The 21952-nt window shown below is 40.2% G+C and overlaps 1 protein-coding gene and 1 long non-coding RNA gene across 3 annotated transcripts in view; both read left to right on the top strand.

The window, feature by feature from the left end:
- Positions 1 to 1812, top strand: part of LOC112978924 (uncharacterized) — a 28646-nt gene extending 26834 nt beyond the window's left edge. The window contains exon 4 of the long non-coding RNA XR_003258049.2: positions 796 to 1812. This is a non-coding gene — a long non-coding RNA (uncharacterized LOC112978924). The remainder of the gene's footprint in view (positions 1 to 795) is intronic.
- Positions 1813 to 2149: 337 nt separating this feature from the next.
- Positions 2150 to 21634, top strand: SPTY2D1 (SPT2 chromatin protein domain containing 1). 2 transcript variants are annotated; one of them, XM_064513116.1, is made up of 6 exons: positions 2150 to 2277; positions 11150 to 11264; positions 12750 to 14357; positions 15202 to 15367; positions 16025 to 16102; positions 17925 to 21634. In XM_064513116.1, the coding sequence occupies exons 3-6, from the start codon at positions 12827 to 12829 to the stop codon at positions 18019 to 18021; spliced, it is 1872 nt and encodes a 623-aa protein (XP_064369186.1). In that variant the 5' UTR covers positions 2150 to 2277; positions 11150 to 11264; positions 12750 to 12826; the 3' UTR covers positions 18022 to 21634. The 2 variants fall into 2 exon arrangements, with proteins under 2 accessions (XP_064369186.1, XP_025948540.2); XM_026092755.2 differs by lacking the exon at positions 2150 to 2277 and adding an exon at positions 2286 to 2489.
- The last annotated feature ends 318 nt before the right edge of the window (positions 21635 to 21952 follow it).

The raw sequence follows: 21952 nt of genomic DNA, 5'->3' as shown, positions 1-21952 counted from the left end.
CTGAACAGCCTTTGATATATGACCTCTGCAGAAAGCCTGTAATCAGGACTCTATCCTTTAAACACTTAAACACATTTAACTTTAAGTTAATAGGATTAGTCACATGCCTGAAGTGTGCATGACTGGGGCACAAAACTGTCATTAAGTGCAGCTGATGGAAAAACTTGCAGTGCAGCTGATGGAAAAACTTGCAGTGGAGACATTTTTTGGTGGAATATTTTCTTACATTTTCTATGTCTTTTCTAACCACTTTTAGTCCTAAGTAATTTCCCAATATAAAGATGAGTAATAAAATAAAATTTAACCAAAAATAACAATAGCAACATCTTCCTGTAACTTTGCTGAAATAGAAGTTGTTCATTAAAACAGTAGTTTTTGAGGAGAGGAAAGGGAAAAAAAGAACATTTTCATGCAAATAATTTTCCTATTTTTCAAACATTCTTCCTAGCTCTATAAACAAGGTGAAAAAAACGTATTTTTAAAGGTAGTATTTTCTTGTTTAAAAAAGCATCCTACACAAAAAGAGTAAATCAACCTGAACTTTCTCAGAGGCAGAAATTACAGGTTCTTGGGCGTTTTGAGAGGGGTTTTCTGGAAGACAGAGGTTTAAATTCACTGATTTTTACAATTCTATCATGGCAAGTTTGAGATTAAACATGCACAGAATCAGGCAGATCAGACAAAAAAAGAAGAAGAAACATTTTCCATCTTTTTTTTTTTTCCTTTTCTAAACAGAAATATCAGTTTGGCTTAAAAACACAAAGTTGACCCTTCTCTTGTACATTGTCCTTTCAGGTGCTGGGTGAGATTTTCTCCCCTCATCCTCAGGATTACAGTCAGCAGAATAGAGTGTGTTTAGCCAAGTACTCGTGCCAAGCCTAAAAAGGACCAAAGCAAATCTAAAAGCCGAAGAGCAACAGTCATTGCTCCGCCAGCACTGCTGTTGTTGCACAGGAATCTGAGTCATACTAAAAGGCCTCGCGAGGAAGGCAGCAGTGGAGACAAGAAATTCAAGACGAAGCAGGGAAATCCTAGCTCAAGAAGGGCCGCAGCAGCGATGGCGTGGCAGATAGGACTGGCAGAAGATAGCATCATTTCCTTCTTGGCTGTATCACAGGGGAAGACAGAAGGCTGAAACAGAAAAAAATGATAAACCCAAAGTTACTTTATCTGGTTAGAAAGAAAAATGAAATGAAAAAATGATTTACTGCGGTGTCCAGCTCTCTGTGAGAAGCCACCTGGAGCAGAGCACGTTCTGCCAGATCTGGGAGAGCAGGGAAAGAGCTGAAAACAGAGGCAGTAGGAAGAGTCGGGAGTCTTCGATTGCACAACGTGCAAATATTTGAATACACACAGCTACACTGTTTTGCTCAGCAACTCTGAAGGTCAGCGCTGCTCGGAGCCGGGAGCACTCCATATCGGGGTGTATTCATGTGGCGAGGAGTGCTTACTGCTGTAACCGCGACATCCCCAGAAGCCGAGTATCATTTTTTTTCAAGTCCCGATAAGCAAAACTGATCGGAGCAGGCGCTTAGTATGTATCCCTCGGTCGATACAGGCGTCCTGCTTGGATGCCGTCCCACTCATGTGGGCTTGCGGTTCAAGCTGACCTCACTGCTTGCTCCCGCGCGCGAGTAAGGCGATACGTGGGAGAGAGGAAGGGCAGACGGCCTGAGCACCTCAGAGCTGCTGGCTTTTATTTATTTTTATTTTTATTTTTATTTTTATTTTTTTGAAATGCCTGTGCAGGCTTTCAAAGTTTTCCCATTCGGCTTCAAAAATCACAAAACATACCCAAACTGCAAGAGTTGATATATCTATATCTATATATAAAAATAAAATATCTATATAGCTGATATATATATATAGCTGATATATATATATATATATAAAAGAATTATTGTAATCGATATTTAATGTTTCTCTGTACGAAGGGTGGGCAGGGGGGTGCTTATGACTTATTGCTTCGAGTGAAACTGAGTAATGACATCATATGACTGCAGGAAGGAGGGAGAAAAAGGAAAAAAAAAGCCCAACCCACCAGCTGCCCCCCAGGTGTAATCAGCCGCGGGGGCGGCGCCTGCCGCGGCTGCGAGGGGTTATGAGGAGGCGGCAGCCCCACCGCCCGCCGCTGCGCGCCCTCGGGGCTGCCGGAAGCGCGCGCACCGCCCTCCCCAACGGCCGCCCCCAACGGCCGCGCTTCCTGAGGCGAGCGCCGGCCACACGGGAAGTGACGCGCGGGCAGTGACGCCGGCGCGAGGCGAGGTGATATAAAGGGTAGGCGGCGGCGGCCGGAAGCGAGCGGCGCGGCGGGCGGGCCGGGAGGGTGGTGGGGGTCGGCGTCGCCTCTGCCGGGCTCGGAGAGGAGCGGGGAGGAGGGCGGCTGCCTCGCCGCCGGCCAGGAACCTCCCGCGGGCGCGGAGCTAGCCATGGATTTCCGGAATATCCTCGTGGTGGCCTCGGAGCAGCAGGGGCTGAGCTCGGTGCCGGTGAGCGGCGGGGGGGGGGGGGGGGTGCACGCGACGGGGCCCTTTGGAGCCGTTGGGGAGGGGGAAGCGCGCGAGTCCTGTGGCCGTTAAAACCGTTGGAGGGGGGCGACGCCCGCAGATTCCCCGGAGTTTCGCTTGGGCCTTTTCGCCTCACGTCAGTCGCCGCTTGGAAATTGGCCGCGTAAGCCGTTTTTGGGGACTGGCTGGCACTGGCGGGGCCTGCCCGGCCGAGCGGGAGCCGGGCCTGTCGCCTCGCCGTCAGCGCGTACCCGCGTGGGGGAGCCGGTGTGCGCTGGGCCCAGGGAGCCCCTTCTGTCAACAGGTCCCAGCGCTCCCGGAGCCCGAGCTCGGGAAAGGGCAGCCCGAGTTTGTGCCTTCCAGTCGCCAAAAACGTCGAGCCCCGGAGAACAAAACCGGTGGTGTGGGGCAGTGCAGCAGTTGTGGTTAAAAGTAGACAATTTCCTTTGTTTGCTCTGAAAACAGAAGTCTGCCACGTCTCAAATGCGGAGACAAAGAAGGACAAGTTTTGGATGAACTTGCTTTTTGAGTAGTCTGATCTAATTGTTTGGCCTTGGTAAGGAGCAGGCTGCAGCAGTGGTAACTGGAGGATTGGTGAACGGCATTTGATTTCTTTCATAGGAGTATGGTCCTGAAGTCTGCATTTCAGCAGTTTCTTCTAAATCAAGCCATCAGTTTTATGTTATTTCAGTATAAAATAACCTGCTTACTGCCGGACTTCACATAGCCAAGTAGGTAGGGCCTGTGGCCTTTTGGTACGTTGAAATACTGGGTTTCATTCCTTTGGCAGGGCCTGAATTACAGGTCAGGTGTGCTTATTTGGATAAAAAAATATTTCCTCTCCAATAGCCACCAGCTAGGAAAAGACTTCTGTCTGCTTCTTGACTGGTGTCAGAGTTCTGTATTTCTATGATTAGCTTGCTTACACCAGTGTAAACAAGGGTGGGTAGTTTTTAACATAAACTGCAGGGAGTGCAGAAAAAAAGCATGCTCTTTATTTTTGACATTGCTAAAATGGAGGCCCTCCAGAATTTGGTTATCTCAGTGCCTCTATGTAATTTTGCTAATATTCATGAATATTATGACTATTGATAATGTGGATCAACCATATGGTAGATATGCATACTTCATCAGATTCAATGGTGTTTTTAAAGAAATCTTATAAGACTTGCTCTTTAATTACTTAGCCTGATTTAGTTTTATCCCTGGCTCCATGTAGAAATGTAATTTGTAATATAAATAGAACAATACCATACATATAAACATGTGAAGATACTTGAATGCCTGTTTCTTTGACTTGCTCATACAACAGGTGTTTTGCTGAACTGTCATTGGGTGGTTGTAGTCCTTTGTTTAAAATTAGTCTGCCTTCCTGGCTTTCTCATGAAGTTTTAATGTACTGCACCACTTTTTAATGTCATGAGTTGCTATAAGCTATGGTGATGGACTGAGGAAATAGCTGCCATGTTCTTCATCACAGATGTGATACTAGGGGGAGGCAATCCTACACCTTGTGCAGTGGATGAGGGTTTTGTAACCGCTTTTAGAAAAAGCGGGATTAGGATTTACTTGATTTCACTAAGGACTGAGAGTGCAATTGAATCCATAGCTGAGACAGCATTGATTTCCTGGCTCTCTAGTGTGTTAGTGGTGTAGCTTTTAACTGTACAGGCCTTGGTCTCTGAGCAAAAGGGAAGCTGCACTTGACACTGTTTGAGGTTATCTGCAGCTCCTAGATGTCATAAGAGTACACACTGTTTTTCCTGATACTTAGGTATCTAAGTTGCCCCACCAGGAGATTAAAACTAGTGCATAAAAACTATTCACTTGAGAAGCATAATTTTAAAATATTTTCAGTTAAAAATATGGTACAGACCAATTAACAAAACTTGATAGCATGTAGAATTAAGAGTTTTCCGGAAGTGTTAGTTCCTTTGTTAATTAGTATATCCTCTGAATTCTCCTTCAAGAAGTTTAAGGGCAAGTTTACAACGCACTAAGTTAACTATTTCACATTTATGGTAATGAAAAAAAGAGTACTACATACATGTGGTATAGCAAAAAACTGGAAACTATAGAAAAACTATTTAAGAAATAATGTTTTTTGTGATTACTGTATCATAAAACAGTGACAGTATTGCATCATGTCCCTGTAAAAATAGACCTCTTTGTTCATCTCCCTATGGAAATCCAGGTTTAAAAGGAACATGGCTGAAATAAATCTTTCAATACAGTATTATTTGCATCAGTTTTTCTTTCTAAATAACACAGTCCACGTATGAATTTGTGGAAAAGTCATTAATGATGTGTTCCTAATAATTTTCATAGCAGTTGCTGAAAAGAGCCTCAGTTATGGGTTTTTCTCATGTAACATTCTGTGGGGGTTTCAGTGTTGCATATAGCTCCAGTTGCGGGTGTTTCTGTTCAGCAGTTCATTAGATTTGGGATGTGATGTTGCTTTGATTAGGCCTGTTATCAGTTGTATGAGATTACTGTTGACTTCAGAAAGATGTAAATCACTGTTAGGTCCGTTTTCTCTTGTTTGTGGAGTTGGTATATCCTATTATGCTGCAAGCATGTTATGTGACATAACGTGTGTGGTAGAAGTGCTTGGAGACCTTTGGATGGAAGTTTCTTAAAGTATGGAATGAAATTGCAGTCATCTTAAGAAACACTGAGCATAGTTATAAACCAGGCCATCCTTTTATCTCACCTTCTACTACTATCAATCTATTGATCTACTATCGATCAGAAATCGAAATGCTATCATGTTGATCCCCCCTTCTTTTAACAGGGGACAAATCCTTCATATACAGGACTTATAAAATAGTGCAGTTAAGTCTGAAGCAGAATGGCATTTGTCTGCAAGGAGGTGACCCAAAACTGAAACAGCTTGCTGTCCATGTCAGCACTTGAAATCTCATTTCAAGTCAGACTGATCATGTATAGCAAGTATGAATTTTTAAGAAAAAACCTGCAGCAAAATTGACAGATAAATGTAGTTGCCAGAAATTTGGTTTAAATTTCCCTGCTTATTTTGCCATTAAATTGCAGTCATTTTCAGTATTTGGGAAGTAGTACCCTGGCAAAAATTGGTTCAGCAGAGATCCCTATATGCTTAAAACGCCTTCCTGTGGAATTGTAGCCTACAAACTATTGAACATTTGCCTGTAGGTAGCAGAAGCCCTTCAAGAGAAGTATGAAAAATGGCTGTGAAGTATGGTTTTTATCATAGATTCATTACAGAATCGGAGCCCTTTCCAGTTGGTCTTCATGCATTTATTATGTAATTAAAAAGTGTCTCAAAAACAGGGCCTAGAAATGTTCTATGTATTATACCAGTATTGAAATGAGGAAGAAAGAAAGATATGCCATGTAACAGGCTGGCAGGGGCTGAGGAGGGCTTTTAGTCTCAACTTGACTATAGTTGATAGTTAAGGTCCAGGCTCTTGCAAACGCTGACTAAAATGTGCGAAACTTCGTGAGCTTTCCTGTTCCTAATCTCTCTTCTTGCGTAAACGGATGAAAATGGGGACTGCAGTATCACTACATAAAGGAAACAGTGAAGCATGCTGTTTTCCATTTTTTAACACTGTGTGAAGCAACATTTAACAGAAGAAAAAATATTTCTGCACTTTTTAAATTCATGGTTCCACTTGGGTGTTGTGACAGTAGCAGTTGCAAAAATCTTAAGAAAAAATATTTTTAGTAGTAAAATGCATGACCTTGCTAAACTGGTTTTTGAGAGCTGGAGAACAGCATGAGGTTATGGTTGAAATACTTACAGTGTTAAAGCATTTTTCTTCATAGGGGTTGTTGTAACCTGAAGAGAATCAAACAAATGCATGCAGGTCCGATAACTGCGGTTAACTTTGCCGTAATTAGATGTTAGTAACAAGTAGCTGAGAAAGCGTGAGGTGTGTGTATTCCGAGGAGCCGGAGCTGCGCGGGGTGAACTGCCAGTGACCCTAAAACGGGACTGTCTGTCAGTGAACAATAAGATGATAGCAGAGGCCTTGAGAGTGGGAGCACGGATAGTGCCAGAGCCCTTGGGCTGTAAACACAGATGCCACTTACTGATCAGCCTGGAGAGCAGCCTTCAGAGGAACCAGCGGTAGGGCATGACAAAAGGAGCGACAAAAGCAAGGAAGTATGTGACTTAATTGTGCTAATGAACCCTTAGTTATGCTATCAAAGTCACCCCCTCTCAATCTTCAGGGTATAAAAGGACCTTGTCATTGGGGAAAGCCACGTCTCCACCGATGGTCAGGAAAACCAAGAAAGTTCTGCTGTGACATTGTATAGGACTTGCGTAATTTGCTAATGTATAAAATTGTGTGACAACCTATGAAAGCTGCCCAAAACTGATAGCACAGGTGGGGTGATTAGGTTGTATAGGCATGTCCATAACAAAAATGACTGCTTTCACAAGTGTTTTACTTCAGAATTGGGTTATGCAAAATTGTTCAGTTTGGTATTTTGCATTGCTATGTGTGTAAATATTTATTATTAAAGGGAATGTCTCTACTGCTTTTTTTCTGGGTCTAATAGTCTATTGGTTTGGTTTGGTCTGGTACCCAGTCCTCTTTGGGCTTAACTTGCATGCAGCAAAGTTTACAATAGTTCTATAAAAATCTAGGTTTTACGGTCTAATTTTTGGCACTTCAATGTGGGTATCAAAGCAGCTGCAACTGTATCAGGATCATGTGCCAGCTTTTAAACAGAAAGGCATACAGGGCAGTGATTTAAGAGAAAAACCTCGGTTTCAGATTATAGAGTTAGACTTGTGACCTGCAGGGCTCACTTGTAGTGCCTGCGGCCCGAAACTGGCTCCCAGGACACCAGTGCTGGGCACTTTGAGAAGGATGTTTTATATATTATATATGTGTGTATATATAAACCCTCATATGTTAATACTTATTTGTCATATTAATCCTAATTTTAAATCTTTCTGAAGTATACATTTCAGGAAAGTTCTGCTTCTTCATTGGTCTGCGTGTAATTTAGTATGCTAGATAGACTGCTGATCCAGTTTATTAAGGCTGCAAGCAAAAAACAAACAGTATTTTCCCCTTTAATGGACTTTGCAACTTACTCTTAATGTACTGTTAGTGAGATGCAGTGATCACCAGTTAGTGGGCATATAGTTACGGCAACACTCACAGATACTAAGGTAAAAATGAGAAATCTCAAAGCACAGAGTGCTCTAAAAATGCTACCCAGTGATGGGACTTGGTGTTCCTTGAGGGTGCACAGTTGAAGAAAGGCACTTCCACCACCTTTACTACTTTTCTTTGGATAAAGCAGTGCCCACCTTGTATTTTGGCAATACTCAGGCAGTGAGCTGTCACTGGCTGCTACCCTGAGAGATGGTGAGCGCTTACAGGGCGAGGAGTGCAGTGTCCTGGCATAGCCTGACCTGCTCTTTTCCAAAATGTTTCTGTTTCTCTGATTTAACCAACTCTGTATAGGTCTAAAAAAATCTGATTAGTGCAGCTGCTGTTTAGCAAAAGTAGTGATGTGCCCCTGTTTCCTTTGTCTGTTTTACTGGAAATTTGATGGGGTGTTAATTTGTGGTGTAACTAAAACACTTTATTGGGGCTGTAGAACAAGTGAAAGTTTCAGTGCTTTTAAGACGAGTAAACTTAAGCTAGTTATTTTGTGTTATTTCCAAATGAAGCTGAACAAAACATGCATCAATGAAAGAAGTGATTCCCAGTGCAGGAATCCCTGTATTTGTCAATGCAATGTTTAGCTGTGTTTTCAATTGGAAATAAAGAAAAGTTACTGATAGGAAGATTAAGTCTTGAATTTTGCATAACTTTGCACATTGCAGCATGTTTGTCAGGCTGCTTTACAAACCTGTTCCTGGATAGGAGTCTGCAGTGCAGCAAAACAAAGCCCAAAACTGCTTTCCTATCACTTCAGTTCTTTATAAAGCCTCCTAACATGGTAGACCTATTTACATTTGTCCCTGCTGTTCAAACAGTTTTCAGAAATGTTTCTTAGGCCTAAAATGCTTTTGGAAAATCCTCTGGTTTGTACTTAAAAAAAAAAAAAAAAAAAAAAAAAAAACTATGTAGAAACTGAGCAGGCAAACCAAGTTTTTCCAAATTAGGTTACCAGTGACAAAACATGCGATGTTTAACTTTGGGAATAAGATAATCTACTTGACTAGTATGCTACAGAGTATCCTGAATTGCTGTTAAGGTGTCCACTAATTTGCTTCAACCTTTTTCTGAAAGAATATTCACCGGTAATGAGTGGATTGGCTTGCCTCTGTATCCTTTCTGATTTAGACTGAGCATGCCAGGCTGCTTTGGGCTGCTGAGTCAAGGGTTAGGTTTCCCAGAAGCTGCCAGGAAATACTGCCTTGTGGGTCAGGTTTCGTGAACAAGTAGTTCTTAGAGTGCCTTCTACTGTAAACAGCACACTGCAGACACCGAGGGGCGAGCAGGCTGGGAAATTCAGGCCTTTCTAGAAAAGAGGGGCCCAGCTCCAGGATTAGTCTTATTCTTTAAATAGCCGTAGAAATTACAATTGATTCTAATTATTTCACTTGTAAGTACCAAAAATTGTTCAGAGTACGAGCATCTCAAAGTGGTGCAGTTATACAAAATTCTTTCTCTGATTGTGGCAGACACTCGTATATGTAGATGAATCAGTAAATGAGCTTGGCTGTAGTAGCTCTTTTAAGTGATGAGGCTGTATGTCAGGTTTTGCTACTGAAAGGTGGATTAATGGTGTAGCTTTATAGTTTTGTTTTAGTTGTTTCAGAAATTATTAAAGGAACTTTAATAGCTGGTATCGTAGCTGCCCTTCTTGGAGCCAGTTTTGGCTGCATTTTAGAAATGAACCTCTGAACCTTGTATCTCAGTGTGTGTATATATACAAGATTTTCTGTTATTTATATAAAGGTAATCCAAATATCTATGTATGTGTTGCTGTTCCAATGAATCTAAAATTAGAACTGAGGCTTCCATTGTGAAGTATTAAAATCTGTAGGGATTTATGCTACAGGCTTGTCTGTTTCTTGCCTCGAAAATATTTGGATGTAGATACTTTTACCACACATTGTCATGTGATCTTTTTAATGTTACATTCCATAAGGCTATATGAGTATAGAAAGGTATTTGTACCGATACTGACTTCTGTGCCATATTTATTTTTTTGCTTAAAATGCATTATTTGGGACCTCACTTCACAGCTTTCATTTGGTGAGGATCCTAACTTACCATGCAGACAATCTTGTTTCAACTTCTAATCTATTACCTCATGACGAAAATCCAAAAAAAGGACTTCTCAAACATCAAAGCACTTTTTCTAAATATATTTTTCTGCTTTACACCTGCTTCTGGATTTAACTGACTCCTTCCTGTTGTGTCTGTTTTTGCCACTATTTCTTTGTGTGTCTTATTGCTCTGTTTATCCTCTCTAGTCTGTTTTTGTGGCAAGAAGATCAGAATTCTTCTTCTCTCTGTTTTAGTTGTATCCTTCTGAAGCTCAGTCTGGTAATTGGAACATTTTTGAAAGAGCATGTCTGAACAAGTGTAATTGCAAGTGTTCCTTCGATCCCAGTAAGAAAGGCACACAGACTCTGTAAGGTACTAATTAATTTATTGGAGATAACATGTGAAGGAAAAAGCATATAGCATAGATAAACTTATGTCCGTTCATTTGCTGGGAACCGAGTGTTGTAGAGCATTAGATGGACTTCTAGTCAGGGTGTGCCATGCTGCACAGATCCTGTCCGTGGTGATGTACACCAGCATGGTAGTCTTCAGAGCTTTTGTAGGATTTTCTTAGAAGTATACAACTCCATCACTTCTATAACCAGGCAAAAGGATGCTATATGAAAATGTGCTGCTTCACTTCAAGGTAAGATAAGATATGCAGGTGGTGTAATTGCCAGGTGCCAAGTGGGAGTTATACAGGCTTCTGTGTTACGGTTAGTTGTCTAAACTCATCTAGTGGTCAGTTGATAAGTACAGCACAGCACAGGCGCTGCATCAGGTCTACTGTTACGCAGATCACTAATTCCTTGATGTGCTATAGTTTTCCAGTTAGGACCACTACAACAGGAACTAAAATCAAAATGATGTCATTGGTTTTAGATCAACCTACTAATTAAGCTGATGAAATCTGCATTCTAACTTACCTTTGGAATAATGACACTTTTAATAGAATTTAATTTTACTGAATAAGGTGCTCTTAAACTGATATGAGCATCCACAGAAAAGCTGAAAGCCATAATGGACCTGTAAACCTGCAGTATGAAAAATGAAGGGACACTGACAGCTTGGAGTATATGCTACTTTTGTTTACTTCTTGGTCAGAGTGTAAGGCTGAACTGAATTTTTGTTCCATTACTGGTATAGCTGTTGTATTCCTTCTCAGTCTAGTGCATTTTACTCATTCCCTTTGGTTTTCCTACCTATCTTCTGGTTTCCTGTCCATTCCTTTGCACAACTGAGTGCACTGCCAGCTTCCATGGAAATTCATTGTTTATTATTCAGTACTGTCTCTATGCTTAGTCAAGTACATGACTGTACATGACTGACAAGTACTTAGCTTCTCAGTTCTAAAAGCTCTTAAGATTTTACAACTCTAACTTTTCTGACATGTTTTTTTGTTCTTTGCAGAAAAGATACAGTTTGGCTGTTGGTCCTCCCAAAAAGGTTCCAAAAGTCAAGGGTGTAGAGTCTGCAGCAGTGCAAGCGTTTCTCAGACGGAAAGAAGAAGAAAAAAGGAAAAAAGGTAACAACTTGTCAAAAATATTTCCTACTGGTGACCTTCATTCACTTTTTAGGACTTTTCCTCTTGCACATGCAACAATTTGCCTGTTCCTTGAATTTATGCACACAACTGATGCTAAGTGAAAGCTGAAGGAAAATTAAGGATTAGGGATGCTTTCATGCTTTCTTAAGGATGTAAATATTAATCAGCTACCCTAGCGTTTACTATCAGAGGTCAAGAAGTAGCTAAGGTGAAGAGACACTGCAAGAAACCATGCTGGATTTTTTGGTTATTTCATAATTTTGAAAGGCTGTATTTGTGTCAAAACAGAGTTCCTGTTGTTCACAGTGCTGTCTCAATCTGCTGTATCAATACAGTCTGAATTTTAATTTTTATGGCAGAGGCTTTGTTTGCGCCACAATTTTTTTGTGTTACACTTACTTTAGTCTATAGAAGAAACTATGACTGCATTGTTTCTAATGTTCACCTTCTGTTAAGGATAGCCGAATCCAGTGGACTGGATGAGCCATGAGGTTTGTCCCCTCCTGGGCCTGTCATGAGAGTCTGCACCTTATCCCTTTTCAAAGTCTAGACAGAAGCAAGACTGAGCACAAATTCCAAATAGGCACGTGCATGCACTCTGTATAGGCACGGCCATTGACAAATAAATTAACACAGGCTGCAGGACAGTACCTTTACAGGCACCTACATAAAATGCAGCATGAGTAGCCTAATTCTGTTTCTAGGCATTGATGCTCAGGGAAACTCCTCCTCCTGAGTCTTTTTGGTGTCTGGCCTCTGTAGCCTTGGCGACTCCAATATCTGGCTCCCAGACCTTTTATCCTGTTCACCAGCTAATTCAACTTGAATTTTGTCAGTAGATCATGGATACTGGTACTCAAAATGGAGCACATGCTTATGCAGAAAATAGTTGAGTAGGAATATAGGACAGGCTGTGGAGATCCAGCACAGGGCTCTGCCAGACAAGGACTGACCAGCAGCTTGCCTGCCCCGTCTGGCCCCTTCCCTCTGCTCCTCCTTTGCCGCCATGTGCCCACTGTTTTCCAATACTTGTTCCTCCTGATCACTCCCTTTCTTCACTTTCCCCTAAACATCCAATAACGTTCTGTACAGCCACAGATCTCTTGCTCAATCCCAAAATTTCCTTCCCTTCAGATATCCTGTGTAAAGTCTTGTACTTTACACAGTAGTTCCCCTTAGTTTGCATAGCGTTATGCAGAGTTGCTTCTGTTGAATCACCTTAGTGGGTTGTGCAGGTAGCATTGGCCTAATTTTTCATCTTTGGATTTTAGGAGTAGCTGATTCAGGTGGATTAGGTTGTCTAGGTCCCCTGCCCTGTTACCTGACCTCTGCCTTTGTATCTGTTTCAAATAGCTGTTAGCCACATATCCATAAACTTGCATCTTAAATGGTTTATCAATTGGAAGTAATTGAAATTAAAACTAGAGTGCTCTTGCATAACTTTCTCTTGGTGTTCTTTTACAGCACTAGAAGAAAAAAGAAGGAAAGAAGAACTCTTGGCTAGACGTATTGAACTGAAACATGACAGAAAGGCAAGAGCTATGGCTTCGCGAACAAAGGATAACTTTTACGGCTATAATGGCATTCCTGTTGAAGAGAAGCCTAGAAAGAGGAGGACTTCTGAGAACGTTGCTCAGGTTGCAGAGCCTGAGTACGCAACAGAAGATGAAACTGAGCAATTTGAATACAGTCAGACTGAATCTGAGCATGAGCAAGAGGAATATGAAGAGAAACCAGCCAAAGCTGCAGTGAAACCAAAGGCACCTCCCAAAAGTGCACCAGCCCCTCTGAACTTCACAGATCTTCTAAGGCTTGCTGAAAAAAAACAATATGAACCAGTGGAAATAAAAGTAGTGAAAAAGGTAGAAGAGAGACCCAGGACAGCAGAGGAATTGAGGGAGAGAGAATATTTGGAGCGTAAAAACAAAAGAATGGAAATGCAGAAAGAGAAAAAGAAAAGTGAGAAAGAGATTAGGAATACAGGTGTATCCAGTTCTTTGAAAAAAGGGACTTCTCAGAAAGAGTCTGTAAATGCAAAACTCAGCAAAAGCTCAATAGATAAACACTCCTCTCCAAAAGGCAGTCTGTCTTCTATGAGTGGTGCCGATAAGAAATCGAAAGCATCAGCATTGACTGAAAAACACTCACGGTCATCATCCTCTTCCAAATCCAGTCAAATGGAAAAAGTTAAAACCTCGCAAAATGGCTCCTTAAAAAGCTCTACTGGTAGCAGTCATAGTAAATTATCTGTCAATGGTACTGGAAAATCTGGCTCGAGCACTCATGTGCCACCCTCGAAAGCAACAGCCAATGGGTCTCAGAGGCTACCATCCGCTAAAGAGTCTAACCTGAAGAAATCTGCCCATACCAAACTGGGAAGTGCTGCAGCCCTTCACCATGAAATTAACTCCAACGCAAAGCGGTCGGGTAGCAGTTTAGGAAAAGGAGGACCGGGACATCCAGGTGGCGGTCCAAGTACAGGACCTGGGCGATCAAGCAGCAGCTCTGGTGTGGGACCTGGGCGGCCAGGAAGTGGTTCGACTGCGGGACACGGGCGCCTGGGCAGCGGCTCGGCTGCGGGACCTGGAAGGCCAGGCGTCAGTTCAAGCGCGGGACCTGGGCGCCTGGGCAGCGGCTCAGGCGTGGGACCTGGAAGGCCAGGCGTCAGTTCAAGCACGGGACCTGGGCGACCGGGCAGCAGCTCGAGCGTGGTGCTTGGGCGAGCCGGCAGCAGCTTGGGCACCGGTCCGGGGAGGCCGGGCGTCAGCACGAGTGCAGGACTTGGGCGAGCCGGCAGCAGCTTGGGCACTGGCCCGGGAAGGCCGGGTGTCAGCACAAACACAGGACCTGGGCGACCGGGCAGTGGCTTGGGTACAGGACCAGGAAGGCCAGGTGTCAGCCCAAGCGCAGGACCCGGGCGACCGGGCAGCGGCTTGGGTTCAGCTGTAAGACCTAAGTGTACTGTTGTATCAGAAACAATTTCTTCTAAAAATCTAATCACAAGGCCTAGCAATGGACAGATTAATGGAATGAGACCTTTTCAAGGGCATAGACCAGTGTTTCATCCACAAGGTATGAAGTTTTACAGCAAGTAAGATCTTTCAACCTAGGTGTTACTTCTTCCATATTTTTGGTATGTCTGGGTTGAGGTCAGTGAGGGCCTCCAACAATTGTAAATGCAATTAGAAAGATGTGGATAAAATGCCGTGTTTGCCTTTTAAAGAGTGCATTTAACAGTGGAATGCTTTTTTCTTCTTTGCAACTTACTTGTTTTCACCCCTGTCCGCACTACCTGAAATCAGGACCTGGAGGGTAAAGTTTTTACATGAAAGAAAACTAAGCAGCCTAGATGTTGGCATATGAATGGTGTTAAAAGGGAAAGAATTGAAGGATTCTCTTCCTGCATCACTTAAAATTGCAGTTACTCATAAAAATTTAGTAGTGCCTTAAACAACAGATACTTAAAGGAGTAAATAAAAAATAGAACCTCGCAGCAAACCTGTGATTGCTTGTTGCTTAAGTGTTTTGGCAAATTCACGTGCAGTGAATTTTACCATCAGTAAGTGAATAGTTTTAAAAAAACAGTTTTTGAATAGAAATAAAAAGCATGAACTCCTGCAAATAAGTGTCTAGAAAACCCCAAGACTGAACAAGAATGTAGACTTTTGTCTGGTAGCTCCCTCAGGATGCAGCTGATATGTAATCTTCCATAACACAGCTTAGAGGAAATATTTTCTTTTACTGGGTATTTTAGAATTGTCAATTAAATAAGATGGAACTTTTACACCTTGAAGACCAGAGTTATAAATGTCCATGCCCAGGGCACAGCCACAATTAAAAACACTTCTTTATGAAGAAGCAAATGTAGAAAATGACTGTTCTTAGATTAATGTTGTTCCTTACTCCTCTTATTTAGGTCTTGGAAGACCTTCTCTCCCACCCATTAGTTACAAAAGGCAGATAGAAGATGATGATGATGATGAATATGACTCTGAAATGGATGACTTTATTGAAGATGAAGGAGAACCCCAAGAAGAAATATCAAAGCATATTCGGGAAATATTTGGATATGACCGGAAAAGGTAAGATAGCCCAAGTTAATTTTAAGATACCACAAAACTCTTACAGAAGTTATAGTTCAAAGAATAAAACTGAATGTTTGAGATGAATGAGTAAATTCTTGGCATTCATAGATGTTTTTGCATTGCAGAAACTTAACAAATATTAGAGCTGCTTCTGTACAGAAGGGATCTTGAATTTACGTGCTGCCTGCGTGCTCTTTTGAGGAGCAATAAAATTTGGTGCAAATGAGACAACTGCAAAACAAAACACTGTTTTCAATTTTTCATGCATATGACTCCTAAATCTTTTTTGTCATTGAGTGTTCTGCTTTCTACAGCAGCCTGTAATACTTCAGAATGTCAAATGCAGTTGCCTGCATGTAAACTGCTGAATGCAATGGTGTTAACTATTTCATAGAAGGATCTAACTTGGCATATTTGGATAGGAACTGTTGGAAAATCCCCGATTTGGCTTGTTTAAATACTTTCCTCTTGCCTGACAAGGTATAATAAAGCACGCATTTTAATGACTTGGAACTTGCATTCTTCCAAAGCATTAAAATCTAACAGTAAATGACAAGGTAACTTTCTTTTTTCAAAAAAGAATGTTAGTTCATAACAGCCATACATGATCATGTCTTATTTTTAGTGTGCTAAACATGAATATTTAACTTCCAGATACAAAGATGAGAGTGATTATGCCTTACGTTATATGGAGAGCAGCTGGAGAGAGCAACAGAAAGAAGAAGCTAGGAGGTATGCACTGATTTAAAATTAAATAGAAAGTGGTGGGGACGGGGGGAGTAGTTTGCTTGAAGTCATGGAGCAACTTCGAGTGGATTCTTGCTGATTAAATGTATCCCTGAACATAATGCTACTTATGACAGAGGTAAGTCTTGCCATTTTTGACAGAAAAGCTTAGGTACAAAGATTAAACTCACGCAGCCAGCCTGCCACTGAAATAATGGGTATAGTAAGCAAATCTGTGTTCCTTCTAATTACATAAGTTTTGCTTGCGGAAATTATACTACTTAAGCCCCAAAATACTTGTGCAAATACTAAAAATTCCAGTTAAAATGCTAAACCCTTGAATTTGTTCCAAACACTGCAGTTTTTCCACTAGTTCTTCAGGACTACAAGGAGATTTCTTAAAATTATGTATAGAATTAATCTGTACAGATATTTTATAGATAGTAACTTCAAAATGAGTGGATTTTCATACCGGATTTGATCATGGTTTCAGCCCCTAGACCTGTGCAAATCTTACTGGCTATTACAGAAACCTGGCTTTAACCATAAACTGTTTTAAGTTTTTTAATGCTGGATGGAAGATGTGTTTGATATACTTGTCCAAGCTTTGCAAAGTTGTACGATTGTTTTTTATAGGTGGTGGAAAATATTGGAAATATACTGAGTTATCAAATTTTTTTGATGTCCTGAGGTTTTTTTGCCATTCAGATGGGGCCCAGAGTATTGAAAGCTTCTATCTTCAAGTTTAGTCAATGTCCTTATTCTTCCTTATTCTTGGGAATAGCTGCAGTTCTCACAAAGTTAAGGTAGTCTGTTAAATGGAGTTACAAGAAACAATTCGAATGTTACAGAGGTATTGCTCTTCACTGGATTCTCCTACTGGGAATGTGAAGTGAGGTTTTACAAGATTGAATACCTGACTAACTTTTAACTACACTTTTATAAAAGAAGGGGAGATATGAACCTTGACTATAATTTTGAGTTTTAGCTGGGGATAGAAAAAAGTTATACTATTTTTTCACTGAGATTTTATGGTTGAATTGACCCTTAAAATGAGAAGCCCTTTCTAACCAAGCAAGCCCACTAAGATTGTAGCTGTTAGGAAATTAAGTTAAAAGTGATGCTTCAAGCCAGAGTTTGATTACATATATACTTGACATTGAAATAATTGACTATCTGCTTCAATGTACTGACTTCTAGGAAGTGGAAGAAACTGCAGGGAGATAGCTAGAACATGCTGTGTTCTGCAGTGCCTCCACGTGCCTGTTTACCAGTGCCGTTTGCAGCTAGATGGACTGAGGCAGAGTGTCATGCTTGAGTTGTGCCCAAAGTCAGGGAGTTGCAACACAGTCGGTTGCTTCTGTTTCCGATATGTCCGTTCTCACCCTTGCCAAGATAAAAGGTTTAGGTTGGTTCTTGGCAAGAAGTTGATCTGAGGCAGTCCTGCTATGATTGCATGTGAGAGCTAGCCAGAGGAGAATTGATTGATGCTTTTCAGCCATTTATTTTCAGTAAAGAATGATCTCTCTTAAAGTCAATGTTTTCATGATACTGATTTTTCTCACCAAAAAAGTTAAATCATTCTTCCTGAGAAGGTTTGACTGTTTCAGTGATGAGAATCTTGATTTCTTTGTACACCTGTCCTTTCTCTTAAAGCTGTATTTGTAAAATTAAAGAGTACCTATGATTATTGTTGAACAGATCTAAAACATTTTTCCTTAAATCAACTGTGATAATTTTAGCATTGTTTTCTTAAGGGAAAATTGAGAAAGTCAAATGTAATGTTGCTTGAGTAGCACTTTGTAAAGGATGTCATCTTATTTGGCAGCTTGAGACTTGGTGTTCAGGAAGACTTAGAAGAATTGAAACGGGAAGAAGAGGAATTGAAGCGCAAGAGACAGTCAAAGAAGCTGAGGACACGTTAACTGACTTGGTGTTGATTTTGTTCATTTTTCTGCTACCCTCTGCCTCCATACATCTTACTCTATTTCAGTTTCCATTTGCTTGCTAGAGGGCAAAAGAATGTGTAAAGGGATGAAAATACTGAAAAGCAAGGCTTTAGTTTGACCTAAATAAGATATTTATTTTTAATACTTGCTAGGGTTGATTTTTTTATGAAGAAATTGGTGCACTAATGCATATTAAGGGAAAAAAAAACCAGTAAAGATTTCCATTGATGAAATCAGTTGTTGAAGATGCCAGCAGAAATGCTGACTAGCTATGCACTGGCTTGCAGCTGTGTGGGCCTATAGACCAGTAAACCAGTTTTGCATTCACTTCAAAAAGGAATAACGTTCCCTGATATTTTTTGAGATGTAAAGAAATTGCTTTATATCCTGCTCTCAATCTCCTGAGTTGAGATCCCTCAAAGTATTGAAATAATATCTTCTGTACAGAAATGGCTTGGGTGGGTGTAAATTTCAGCTATTGCCACAGATGTTCAAAGCAATAAAGTGCTAACATTTTCTGATTTGAGGACTGTGTGTCTTAACATAACCAATTTAAAAAAAAAATAGAACCTCTTATTTCTAACAGTGCATGTCACTTGCAAATCATGCAGTTATGGAAATGACCAAAAAATTATGTTGGCTTTTGCTGTGCCTGGAATTTCAATGCCAATCTATTTCAGTATGATGAATGCACATCCTGAAAAATAGGAATTTCCAGTGTTTGTATGTAGCTTGTGCTTTTGGGCTCAAGCATATGCCTAGGAATTCTTTCCCTGCCCTGTAAATCTTCAAGTTTGTCTAACAGTTTCTGCTGCTTTTATAAATTAAGTGTACAGTGCACATTGTTTTCTCTTGCATTAAAAATCAGGTGTTTTTAAATTATTTAAAATGTGAAACAGTCATTGAATTAGGTTCACTTTTCAGAAGGAACATCAGAATGAAATGTGTTACTGTATTTGCAACTCATTGATATTAATGACTTCATACTACTAACATCTAGCAAATGATTCTGATTAATTTCCTCAAACAATGTAAAATGTTAGTTGTATCAGGAGAGGTCAGTTACCTATTTTAATGCCCATATTTGCACATTATTTCCATCTATGCATTTAAAGACTGTTTCCTTCAGTAACTGACTCTGTTTACAATTGGCACAGGGGTTCATGCAGGTTTACAGGGACTGCACTGAGTCTGAATCTCCAGATCTGGTGGTGCATTTACTTTGACTTCCCCAGGTTCCCTTTCAGAGCTCACCAGTGTCACTACTCACCTTTGCCTCGGACCCCAAGCCTTGACTGATACAACCTCTGGCTTTAGCCGCTTAAGCGGTTACTGTTTTAATACTGGAAGTATTTGGCCAAGTACTACAAAGGCTCTGGGTGTATGCTGGGGGGGTGGGGGGGGAAGCTGATAAATAGAAAGGAAAAATTACTTCCTGAATACAAAAACAATTAAAGAACTCTTCCTATCAGGAGGCAATTCAACAGTGCTGCCTTCAGAAATAGCACTTCAGACAGCAAGCTGTAAGGAACAACTTTGGAAGCTGCTGGAATTTAAATATCTGACTCTTAATGTAAGAAAAAACAGATTTGCCTTTTTGAGTCATTTTCTGTCAATGGTGTAGCATTTCACTGCTTCAGCATAACACTGACATGAGTAAGCTATTTGGATATTATGAACTAATTCAGTATTAGTTGACAGGGAGCCCAGATGAAGGTAACTACATCATTGCTCCTCTGAATTTTTAACTTTCTATATAAGTAAAAATGTTTCTCAGTGTATACATTTAAGACCATGCAAGATAGTGTAATCTCACTGCTTGTCTATAAATGTGTGTCACACTCTGCTTAATGGGACCATCTGAAATTGTTTTCTGCTGTAGTTGCTAGAATTATCCATTCAAGACAATGACTGCTGGGACCATGATCAGGTTGCTGGGTTTTTTGTTTTATAGCAGCTGGAGGAAGGCTCTAGGCCTGTGTTGACCCAGATAACTATATTGGTTGCAAGCAATTTCCTGCATGGTTGAAAATACAGGCTCTTCTGAAATGCAAGAACTGTATTAATTCAAAATTGTTCAGTCTGGAATTAAGCCTGCGTTTCAGATGAATGGAAGTTAAATAAAACCCTGCTTTTTATTTACTTACACAGTAGTGATACATTTTAATTCACCACTGTATACAAGATCAGTTAAATTTCTTAATCTGTAAAGCACTTTGTCATTTGTCTTGTAGATGGTGACTGGAATGCACTCTGCTCTGCCAGCCTCCCTAAGACACTATATACCTGTGTTTTTCTTTACACAATAATCATCGTTTAAATTTTATTTCATATGAAAAAATTCTCAAGAACACGTTTGTAATTTTACAATCAAGAAGTACTTTCTCATAATTGGCATTGGATGATAATGGCTTTCAAATTTTGTACAAATGATTGGGTTTTAATGTTTGCATTTGCTGCATATTTTTTCTGTAAATTGGCTAGGAAGGTACTAAGAATCTGTTTTTTCTTAATTCCTGACCTTGTATTCAAAAATGTTTACTGTTTACCAGATAATTTTATTAATCTAGAAAGAGTATGAGAGTACTCTTCCAAAGTGCATCTGAATTTGAGGTTAACAAAAATTGGAAGAATGGTTATATTGGTTTATGAGGATCTGATGTTAAGCTAGTGATTTAATTGTATTTAAAGAAATTCTGGTTTGGTTTTTAGATTTTTTTTTTCAATTCACTGACAATGTGCCTTTAACTAAATTGTGTCAAAAATAATGAATGAATGTAGGAGTTTAAAGAGGTTGGTCAGCTTCTGCTATCTCAGATTCTATATCCTTAAACTTGATAGTGTGGAATGATGACATAGTTTTCATAAAACCCTTCCAGGTCTGGCTTTGATTGCACAATTACAGTAGCTACTTCTTAACTGATGATAATGCTAAAACAAATGAAGGGCACTTTCTATTAATGACTACTTTCTTGAAAATGTCTTGTATTTACACTTGAGCTGTATTTACACTTTACAGCAATGTCTTTTGGAGGCCAGGGTTTTGCATATCACAGGAAGCCTTAGTGTGCAACTCTGTGCTGTGCGTTAAAATAAAAATCTTTCAAGAAGTATATGAGATCTCTATGGAAATTTGGATTTATTTTTATGTAAAGCCCAAAATATTGTCCAGGCAAACTAATTTTCTATTTTTTTTGCATTTTGTAACTTAATCTAGTAGCTGATACATATTTCTAGATATAGCATATTTCTGGAGACCAAAACATGTCAGAAAATAAATATATAGAGAGAGACTGTTTAAATTGTGATGAATGTATTTCTATTTATTTTGGTGAGTGGGTGTGATGCAATATTAAAGTGTTAGTGTGTAAATAAGGGTGCTTCTAGTTTTAGCCAATGACTTTCTTTGGGGATATCAGTTGTGCACAATGTCTTTTTACACAATGTGACAAATCAGGTTAAAAACTCTTACATAGCTTAACTGTTTTCTGGTGTTGTCAAGAAAGTGTATACTTTTGCGCAAACACCGAATGCATATGGAAGTTTTGCAGAGTATGTATACAATAAATTACAGGCATTAAACACTTTACTGCTATTTCTCATTGGTCTACTTTATGCAAGGCTTTTCAGAATTCTTTTCTGCTGTGTTTTCCTCTGAGCTGTCACATGAAACACTTGAGCTGGATTTTTTTCTTTTTCCTTCAGGAAAAATTGCTTTGTTTCTCATGCGGCCACCAAGAATTACAAAAATTTAATGGACTCACTTAAACATTCAGAAAAGATCTGAAAATTAGTAGGGTGTCTCGCAGCTTAGGCCTGTGACATAATATATATATATTTAGAGGAATGTGTGTTTTAGAATGGTGACAGTATTAAAAAAAGTGCAGCTTTTACCTTTAATCTCTTC

The sequence above is a fragment of the Dromaius novaehollandiae genome, chromosome 5 (assembly GCF_036370855.1).
Source record: "Dromaius novaehollandiae isolate bDroNov1 chromosome 5, bDroNov1.hap1, whole genome shotgun sequence".
Lineage (NCBI taxonomy): Eukaryota > Metazoa > Chordata > Aves > Casuariiformes > Dromaiidae > Dromaius > Dromaius novaehollandiae.
The sequence above is the reverse complement of the archived record's forward strand: the minus strand, read 5'-3'. Positions and strand labels throughout refer to the sequence as shown.